Source organism: Onychomys torridus, chromosome 10 (assembly GCF_903995425.1).
Source record: "Onychomys torridus chromosome 10, mOncTor1.1, whole genome shotgun sequence".
In the NCBI taxonomy this organism is placed as follows: Eukaryota; Metazoa; Chordata; class Mammalia; order Rodentia; family Cricetidae; genus Onychomys; species Onychomys torridus.
Genome location: NC_050452.1, coordinates 29,610,692 through 29,620,909, shown reverse-complemented (window position 1 = coordinate 29,620,909; position 10,218 = coordinate 29,610,692). Strand labels below are relative to the sequence as shown.

General features: G+C 57.4%; 1 protein-coding gene across 1 annotated transcript; it reads right to left on the bottom strand.

The window, feature by feature from the left end:
- Positions 1–433: 433 nt before the first annotated feature.
- On the bottom strand, positions 434–4,504 carry Hmx1 (H6 family homeobox 1). The gene is made up of 2 exons (XM_036201650.1): positions 3,823–4,504; positions 434–1,579 (listed from the first exon to the last, which is right to left on the bottom strand). The coding sequence occupies exons 1-2, from the start codon at positions 4,193–4,195 to the stop codon at positions 948–950; spliced, it is 1,005 nt and encodes a 334-aa protein (XP_036057543.1). The 5' UTR covers positions 4,196–4,504; the 3' UTR covers positions 434–947.
- Between the last annotated feature and the right edge of the window lie 5,714 nt (positions 4,505–10,218).

Here is a 10,218-nt window from a genome sequence, read left to right as displayed (position 1 = left end):
CTGGAAGAGCCAGAGCTTTGTTTCTGTTCAAGAATTTCTACACAGATCCTGCTGTCTGTCCCAAGTAGGGTTAAGGGCAGTAGACACACAGCCTCATGGGCTATTGTGACAAGGTGATGGTCAAAGAGAGTCCTACCTTCACCTCCCTGTGCCTTCTGGTTTCAGTCCCCAGAACTCTAGAACACACTGCCATCTTTACATCGACTGCTCCTCTCTTGGACCTTTAAGCCTTCCACCGAGGTCCAGCTGGGCCTCCATGTCAGGAGAGTAAATTTTAGGACCATAGACCCAGAGGGTGGCTCCAGCCTGCCCCACCCACCTACTCCAGGGCAGCCTTCCCAAGTCCCTGGCCAGCTTTGAGAGAGAAGCACCCACTCATTCAGGCCTGCTACCAGGAGAGTCTCTGCCCAGCGACCACACAGCAGCGAATCCATCCAGAAAACGTCCCTTTTTATTCCATATGCAAAGAAGTAGATTCATCACAGGAAAAAAAAAAAGTCTTCGCCAAGCCAAGAGAACCAAGGCCGCCCAAGAAAGAACCTCTCTTCGGAAGAGAGGCCTAAGATGGGATGTCCGTCCCAAGACCCTGCAGCTCTCTCTGTGCTGTCCCTTGGAAGGAGACCCTGCTGTCTAGGTTCTTCTGCGGTCCCAAGAAGGGAACATTTTTAGTTAGGGGCAGGGTGCCGCGGGGACAGTCACCGTGCAGTTCCTTGGCCAGCCCGTTCCAAGTGTCCGTTTGCTGCCGAGGAAGGAGCCCGCATCTGCTCAGCACTCGGTGCTGGCGAGAGCTGTCGCATCTCCGCTTTCCTCCGAGCGAGCGAGGCTGCAGCCCTGCAGCTGGCTGCGAGTCCCCGCTGCCTGCCGCCGTCCGCTACACTCTGGAGCGGCTGCCCACACAGACAGCAGCCCGACGGACTGCGAGGCGCGCCTGCACTGAGGGCTCGGGCTCACACCAGCCCCGGCATCTGCGCGCGTAGGAAGGGCACGGAGGCGGCGGCGGGGAAGGCGGCCAGCGGGTAAGCCAGCGCGCCCGAGAAACCGAGCAGCGGCGGCGGCGGCGGCGCGGGTGCAGGCGGCGCTAGCGGGAAGGGCAGCGCGGGCCCCGCGGCGGCCGGGGGACTCTCGTGGTAGAGCACCGGCACGCGGACCAGACGCTGCGCGCCCGGCGGGGACAGGCTGGCCGCCTCCAGCTCCGCCGCCAGCTGCCGCTTCCACTTGTTGCGGCGGTTCTGGAACCAGATCTTGACCTGCGTCTCGGTGAGCTGCAGCGAGGCGGCGAGGCCCGCGCGCTCCGCGCTGCTCAGGTAGCGTTTCAGGTCGAAGGTGGACTCGAGCTGGAAGACCTGGCTGCGCGAGAAGACGGTGCGCGTCTTCTTTTTGCGGCCGCCGCGCGCCTCCCCGGCCGCAGCCGCTGCTGCTGCCGCCGGGGCCTCGGCCAGCTCCGCCGCCTCCTCCCCGCCGGCCGCTGGGCCCTGCGTCGTCGCCTCCCGCGGCAAGGCTCCCGGCCCCGGGCACCGCGGCCAGGAGCTCTCAGCGCGGCCCATCTCCTCGCCGGTCTCCGGAGAGTCCCGGTCGCTTGCTGCAGGGGAGAAACGGGCACAGCGGTAGGTTCTAAGGGTCTGCCCTAGAAGGAGTCACTGAGACTGGCTTCCTCCCATCTTCAGATCCTCCACAGCCACAAGCAGGGGTTGGGGCATCTAACATTTGGGGATAGGGGGAGTGGTAGAAGCAGGAGGTGAGGCCCAAGACCAGGGCCTCAGCAAACACGTGGCCCCGTGGCCGTATACACCCGCAGGAGGACAGGGAGAGAAAGAAAGAAAAAGGCTTACTCAAAAGGTAAGCTGACCTCTGGGACTGCTCCTGGCTCAGCTGTCACACAAAAGGCCGGCAGAAGCTCCGGACAAAAGGACCGATGTCCTTCAGAGTTATGTACACACAGAGACTGACATACAAGCTGGCAGCTAGGGGCCCAGGCCTCCCCATCACTTACAGGAGTGGGGTGGGGTAGGGGGTAGACAGACACCAGGGAAACAACTCTTAGCAGAAACGGATGCACATCTCCCCAAAACTCCACTGGGGTGACATTGGCACAACCTGGCCCTGACACCCTCAGAGGCCGGCTCTCTGCAGCCAAACCCTACTCCAAGTGAGAGCACCAGAAGAAGCTACAATAGCCGTACCCTGCCCCAAACATCTCCTATACTTGCTCGGGGGTTCCTGTTCACAGAGACCCTCTGGACTCAATGCTCCAAGTACCAAGCTCAGGGGTGACAGGGGATGCCACCAGGTTAAAGAAATTCACGTGGGTCCCTGGTGCTCCTCTAGACTTCCAGGCCCATGGAACTAACTCAGGCCAGCCTGTCTTCTGACTGATTAATATAATAGGTCAAGGTAGGTTTTGGCCCAGGTTATACCTCAGCATGGTAGGATTATGTGCATGGCTAAACTCTGCCTGGTGTCCTTGGAAGCATGCTGATCCCTGCCCACGCCCCTGCCCAGTACCCACTACCCACTACAAAGCCACATAGCAAGATGGTATATATGCAGCCAGACCTAGGGTTTCCTGCATCTGCAGAAAGTACCCTAAGTGCCTACACTCAGAGGTCCATGTATTGACGCAAAGTGCTAATCTGACTCACCTGCTCTGATAAGAATAGGGAACCCTAACCCGCATGGCACGAAATCAGGAGGAGCCACCTTTGTGGGGTCTGACCACTGGGCTGCAGGTGAGGATGGCCTAACTCAATGGGGGAATAAAATGCACCATGCACGTGTCTCATCGTTGGATTTCAGTATACTACAGGGCCCAGTCTAAGTTTGTGGAAAGAAGGCAGGCATCCCAGACCTGGGCTGGAAGATCGATCCTTCTGCTCCCTACCAGAAAGGTGATGGGTATCTAACAGAAAAGAGTGGTCCCAGGCCACTTACTACCCCAGAGCTCCTGGACCTACACACAGATGGCTCCCAGGGTTTCAGTGGGCAGAGTCTTTAGCCATGTTGAAGTCTGTGTGTTTAGAGGCAGGCTGGCAAAGAGGAGCTGGAGTGAGGGAGGTTGAAATAGTCTTCTGGAGGGTTGCTCTCTAAAGGGCAGAAGTAAGGACCCTCTGGAGATAGACTGAGGCAAGAGTGAGGATGTCCAGGCCAGAGGGGTAAGTGGGTTCTGGGGCTGAGGAGCCCCCCACCCCCATTCTCTGAGCCCTCGACAGGAAACAAAGGCCAAGGAGGGGGAGGGGCAAGAAATGAAGAGAGAGGTGGAAAGGACCCTTCAGAGTGGACTCGCACCAGTCTCGGTCCCGGGGCCTGGGAAGACCCACAGGGAGGCCCAGGCCCAGCCCAGGCTCATACTGCAGCCAGTAGAGCATATGATACTCTGGGGGCCACAGCTGCTATGGAAGAAGGGCTCCCATCCAGCCCCCGTAACTGTGGATCCTCTGTTCAGCCCCCCTTTTATTTTAGTGCTTGACCCCATGGGATCCCCTCCTCTGCCCCCCTTCCCCTCCCTTCATTCCCTTTTCATCTTTACCATCTCTCTCAATACACTCATTTTCCCTCTCCTGTCTTCCCGCGGCCTATTTCCACTCTCTCTCCTGTTGGCAATGTCGTGTTCTCCGGCCCTAATCCGCTCCTTAGTGCCTCCATGCGTGGACCGCCATCCCTGGTCGCCAAAAACTGTCCAAGCTGGGGTTCCAAGGGGATCTCATACCACCCAGATCTCGGTACACAGAAGACTACCGGCTCACCAAGCCCGAAGTCACTGAAAGAATGCGCAGGGAGAAAGCAGGGCCCCGCGTATTGCCCACTCCTTCCCGCACCCACACTCACTGTCAGGACTCAGACCACCTCCGAAGCCGCCGTGGGCCCGTGGGTACCACCGTGTCGTGCCTCCGCAGCCGAGCGGGAAGGGTGGCCCGGGCCCGGGAGGCGGCCGGGGCCCTAGGCCCAGCGCCCGGGCCCTTGCCTCCCCGCCCAGCCCGCTGCCCGCGCGTAGCTGTCGCCGCCTCTGCAGCCGTCGCCGCCGCGCCTGCTCTGAGTCCTCATCCTCGGGGTCGTCTTCATCTTCCTCCTCCTCGCGGATGCCATCGCCCTGGGCTGCGCGCCCCGCGCCCTTGGCCTCGGCTGCCAGCAGGTTCTCGATGAGAAAGGAGGAGGCGCGGGCTGGCGTGGCGCGCCCGGGTTCGGTCAGCTCATCCGGCATCGCGGCCGCGGGCCCGTCGGGCAATGGTGGGATCCTGGGGGTCCCGGGTGCCCGGGGCGCAGCCGCTTCCCCGCCCGCTGGGAAGCGCACGCGCGCGCGGGCCGGCCCTGGAGAGCCGCTGCCCGGAACGCGGGCGTCGGGCTCCACGAGGCGGGCGTCGGCTTCTGCGCCGCGGTGGGCTGGGCGGGAGCGGGTGCGTGCGGACAGCGTTCCCGCAGCTGCCTCGCTTGCCTTTCTCGTAGCGGTTCAGGTCGCCGCCCCAGCCGGCCTCACGGGGGGCGGGGAGGGGGCGGGGCCGGGGGCGGGGCGGCGCGGCCTCCGCAGGCTCTGCCCTAAGGACCCGCCGCGGCCCCGAGAGAGGCCACTGGCCGGAGACGCCGCCTGGCTGGACCCTGCGCGCAGGCGGCGGCGCGGCCCAGGCCAGGCGGCCCGGTGGTCGCGCGGGGACATCCCCGCGTGATGCATTCCGGCGGTACCCCGCACCCGCGCCAGGGGGTGGAGAAGGGCGGGGCCTCGGCTGGGAGGCCGACCATTGGCTACAGGGTCGCTGTGAGCCCGGGTTGGCCAATCGCGACCGAGGAGAGCCAGTACTCACCCTCCGAGAGCTTGTCGGAACCCGCAGAACGCGCGGTATGTGCGTGAGTCCGTGTGTTCGTGTGACTGTGTATTCGCGCGCGTGTAAGAACTGCAACCGATTGGACCTCAATCTCATTTTTTAAAAGATCCCGTGCGTATAATTAAAAAAGAGAACTCTGCCAAAGGAAGGCTGTAGAAATGCGACATATTTTAACACTGACGCGTAACGAAATATGCTTTCCGTGCCATCGCGGTGCGATGGAATGCTCTTGTTTCCGGGGCTCAGTCTCGGTGTGTAAAGAGACTCGAAGGGCCCGGCCCCTGCCTCCTTGTGTCAGGCTGGCTGGGAGCCTGTTACCTCCGCGCTGGCACCTCGGTTGCTCGGCTCTTTCAGGCGAGTGAGAGCTTCAGATCAGCCACTGTGGGGTCTGGAGGTCCTGCGGGACAGTTCCTCCTCCAGCCTCGGCTTCTCGCCCTGCCCAGAGTGAGTTGCCTTCTTCCGCTTCAGGAGCAAGGCCGCAGAGGGTAACCCAGACTTCGCTGAGGCTCGCGGAGCTGTGACCCACTTTCGACGCGAGCAGGGGACAGCCCAATCACTGAGGGGATCGCTTCTCTGGACGTGGGTTACCCCAGAAAGGCTCATCCATCCGCTCGGTGTGGGTCCACAGCCAGTACCTAACGAGGGAAGGAGATTGCAGGCCCCGAGCTTCCGCCGGCTTTACTTAATCTTCCCAATAAGCGCTATTTTCCAAAGGGGAAAAGTAATGTGAAGAGAACCCCTCCGCTCCCATAATAAGTGGCTCTCGAGGCTTGGGAGTCCAGAGCTTGCCCTGAATGGGAGGCAGGATGAGCAACCAGGCTGTGGAACCTTTGGGGCCTGTACCCTACCCATAGCTTCTGCTGCCCACAGCCTGGGTGTGTCTTCTTGGCAGTTTCTGAGGATCTCTGGCTAGAAACCTGGGTGGGAGGTGGGCTTTGTGCACACTAGGACTCGATTTCAGGTCCATATTCTTCAAGGCAAGGATCTGTGGCAAATCGTCACACCTCATAGATAAGAGCTCTGAGCCAAAGTAAAGTGTTTCCGGGAAGGGAAGAGTCTCAGGTCCGCAAGCACGACTTTTTTGGTGTCTGGGCCCAGAGAGACTCAGGGACCTGGATAGAGGGAAGAAGGAAGAAATTAGCATCCAAATTCGTTTGTAGGAATCAGGCGCAAACAAACCCTGGGCCAATCGGAAGTTTGTTTTTAACGAAGAGACCAGAAGGGAGCCATACTAAAACTGACTGTGGGGAGAACCATTCTTATATAAGTTTCAGGCTCCCCTGTGAGCAGTACCTTCCTCCTCGCAAAACCGCAAGCCTGTTGGGTGGGTTGTGGCTTCCATTTCTCTGCGCACTGTCTGGGTGGGGGAGCCAGCCAGGCTTCTTCGGAGTCTGGGTTGTAATTCCCTCTGCTCTGGGGCTGTGTGCCCCTCGGCCTGGCGCCTTGCTGGTAAACCAGGGATAAGGGTGCCGCTGTAGCTTCGTGGCCTTTGAGTGGGGACCTTCCTTTCTTGATACCTGCATCATACCGGAGCACAATGCTGCTGATGCACCACTCCCTCTGGGGACGCACATGAGATCGGTTCCTCCACCCTAGATCATTGAGGGATGGTGGTCAGGAGTGGGTAAAAGGCACCCACCTCTCCTGGCAAACGGCTTGGGAGGCACTGCCAAGGAAGACACCCGTCGCAGCTGGAGCCTGGAGCCTGCCGACTGCGCGGGGGGGCTGGTGGTTGCCACCCAGGAACAGGGTGTGTATGTGTCAGGAACCAGAGTGTATGTGTCAGGAACGCCCAAGCTGGCCCAGTGGCTGCTCTCTCGGGTTCTGGAGCCCACAAGCTCAGCCTACATGGAGGAGAGCAGAGCGGTAATGCTCGGCTTGCTGCTTTACAGGGTCAGTTCTAATGCCGCCCAGCATATAGGCCACAGAAAGGCAAGTTTGTTCAAGATTAGTTTGGCCGAGAAATTAAGGCTGCCAAGCACTATCCTGAGCAGCTACTTCCGGTGCTGCCTTGCCAGCACCCAATATCCCTGGTTCCCTTTACATTCCTTGTAGAATTCTTAAGACTGTTCCCTCCCTAAGCCACACCCATTCATGTTCACACACACACACACACACACACACACACACACACACACACGTTTGGCTCAGGCTGTGGCTTCTCTGCCTACTTTGTCCTGGTGCCTTTTTTGTCATCTAACCTCTCCTGTGTGCTAGGACCTGTCAGGAAACCTGCCAGAGTCACCCTGGCCCAGAGGCGGTTCGCCAAAGATGTCTCCTAAATCGGAGCAATTGGATCTGTGGGAGCAGCTCCAAAATCAGAGTAACCAGCTGCAGGGCCACTGCCCATTTCCCTTCCATAAACCTTGTCATTTGGAAAAAGTCTACAAGATGCCCATTTTAAATGTAAATATTTACCTTATCTTTGCTTCCTCCACCCCTCAACTAACCTTATTTCTTCTCACACCACCCTCTACACTAAAACCAATACTCCATGTGCACGTTCTCAGTTTCTTATTTTCAAAGCCAGTCACCTGAGGGATTGGATCCAGGACCCCTTCAGAAGTCAAAATCTGCAGGTGTCCAATTAGCTCAGGCTGGCCTTGAGTTCTAGGTAATGCTCCCTCCTCACCCCCCCCCCCCCCCCTACCCTCCCACTCCCCCACCCCCACCCCCGCTCCAGTGACGGCATTGCAAGCTTGCACCACCACATCTGGTTACTTCCTAAAGGAACGTGCAGTAGCATTTACATCAGCATCCTCCCCGTGCATGCGCTTCAAATGGCTCTAGATGGCTGATAGACCTAGTGAGATGTGGGTGCTGTGGAATCCATCCTGCAGCATTTAGGGGATCGTGGTAAAAGGGACTGTGCCTGACACAGGATAGATGCAAGTTTTCCTTTGAATGATCTTGTGTGTGTGTGTGTGTGTGTGTGTGTGTGATTCTGAGAATAAAATCTACTTAAAAATATTTTTGGCCTTTGGTTGGTTGATTCTGAGCATGGGGGATCTGTAGGTAAAGGGGGCCAACTGCCACATATCTACACACCCAACACAATAATGTGGTGTTTCATTTGGTTTTCCAGTCCATTTTTTAGGATGTTGTGCATGCCTAGAGCACCTCTACCACCAAACCACACACCCAGTTCTTTTATTTCTTTTATGGGGTTGGGAGTGATAAGGAGTCATATGCAGAGCCTAATGTACCCTATTTCATTTTTTACCCACTAAGTACTAACTCTCCATTCCCATGCCAAAGTTCCATTCCTGTGACCAAACAGCACTTTTCCCAAGCCTGGCCAGCATGCACAAACATTCACCAGAGCACCCAGAGCATCTGGCTCAGGTGTGGCTTCTCTTCAATCCATGAAGTGTGTGCTTCTATCAGATGACCAAGTGCAGAGGGGCAGGCAGCCCCTCCCAGGCAGACACAGTTTTCTCTCAGTATCTGAGGCAGCAGAGGGATCCTTGCAGGAGGACCTTGGAGTGCCAGGCAGAACCTAGCCAGGGAATGACATCCATTGCTCTGTGGAGGAAGCAGTGGTCAGTCACAGGTCCCAAGAGAGTTCAAGGGTAGGGGATGAGCCCCACCCTGCAGCAGAGGCAGGTGGAGGACAGTCCGGTGGGAGTGCTATAGTCAGGAAAACACTCCTGCTGATACAGTCACTTCCCTGTGGGGGATCTTCCTCCTGGGCCACTTAGGTGCCTCCCTCTCTGCCATTGTAGATACTGGGATGGGCAGAACACCAGTACCTCAAAGTCACGGCAGACATCTGTGTTCTCTCCAGGCCTCACCCCTTCCCAGCACAGCGTTCATCGTTCGTCCCACTTTCCTGGCTGCTCAGGTAAGAGTTCTCTGTCCACCGACTGAAAGAAAAGCGAGGCCTGAGGCTGAATAAGTTAGGGAGCAAGGGTCCGGCCTCAAAAGACAGCTGCTGGGAAAGAGAGGCCAGAGGTCCTTTGCAGGCCAGATAAACAATATGGTTCTTAATTTGGAAGGCAATGGGGAGTCATTGAAGTTTGTTAAGCTGGAGATATAAAGTTATTAAAACTGGAAGCGTAATCTGAAAGCCAAAGTGACCAAAGGAGGTGCTGCGTGCTGTCCCCAGCACTTGTAGTGAAGGACTGCAACCCTTCCTGAGCACTCACTTCCCAAGTCTAGACAGCTGTAGCTGTAGACACACCTGCAGTAGAGGTCCAGCTGTGTCTTCTCTCTGCTACCCTTTTGGCTCAAGGTGGCCAGCAGTCAGCCACCTGGGCTATCTGGGCTGTCTGGGTGATCTCGTTGATGGTCACACAACCTCTTCCATGGCGCAGCCAGCAGGAAACAGCCTCATCCTCAGAGTTGGCAGATTTGAACCAGGCTCCAGTGTCCTGGGTTGCCACTGGTCACTTCAGCATCTTCAACTGCAAAGGGGACTTAAGACCCTCACCATCCAGTGAGTAGGGTTGTGGGTAATCCACACTGTGGACAACCTTTGTTGTATGCTAAGAACGGTCTCTTTGAAAAAGATGCAATGTTCAGGAAAAGGTTTTGTTTGTTTGTTTGTTTGTTTGTTTGTTTGTTTTGAGACCGAGTCTCATATAACCCAGGCTGGCCCCAAACTCACTATGTAGCTGAGGATGATCTTGAACTGATGGACACTCCCACCTGACTCTGCTTCCCAAGTGCTGGGATTCCAGTCTGATGTCACTATGATTCGAGGACCCAAACTCCCTTCCTGCGTATGAGGCAGGTCCTCCACCAGCTGAGTCCTTGGCTGTTTTTAAGAGTCTAGTCACTTAGGACCCTGCGAAAGTCTCCCTTTAAACCTGGAAAGAGGAAGGGGACTTTCTCTGCAGTTAAGGACTTGGAGGCCAGAAGAGAAAGGGAAGGAGAAGGGTTGAGGGAAAGGAAGGGGAGGGAATAAGAGGAAGGGGAAGGAGAAGACAAGGAGGAGGGAGGAGGAGGGGAAGAAGAGGAAGTAGAGGAGGAGTTGAGGTGTAGAAGCTAGGTGGGGCCAGGACAAGGAGCTGGGGAAGCAGGTGGGGAGGGAGCTTAGAAAAACACCCAGCCCTGGGGTCCTCAGCTGCCCTGCAGTGCTAACAGCTGGGTGGGTTTTGCCCTCTGCACGACTCCAAAGTCCTGGAGTTAGGACAGGCTGTCAGCTCTGCCGCTCTGTTCCTCCTCTTCGGCCCCTCCATGTTCATGGATGCACATGTGTAGCTTGAACCTTTCCCAAGTCTGCAGAGAAGCCATGCTTCCCTGCCCAGGCTCCAGGAAGGAACAGTTGCCCTACCTGCTCGAGGGAGGATCTGGGGAAGACAGTCCAGTGCAGAAGACAGAACTTGTCCTCTGGGTGGGGACTCTGGCCAGGACAAAGCCGTGGCCAGAGTAGTAGTGCTGAGACCCACCTTAACCCAGGAGC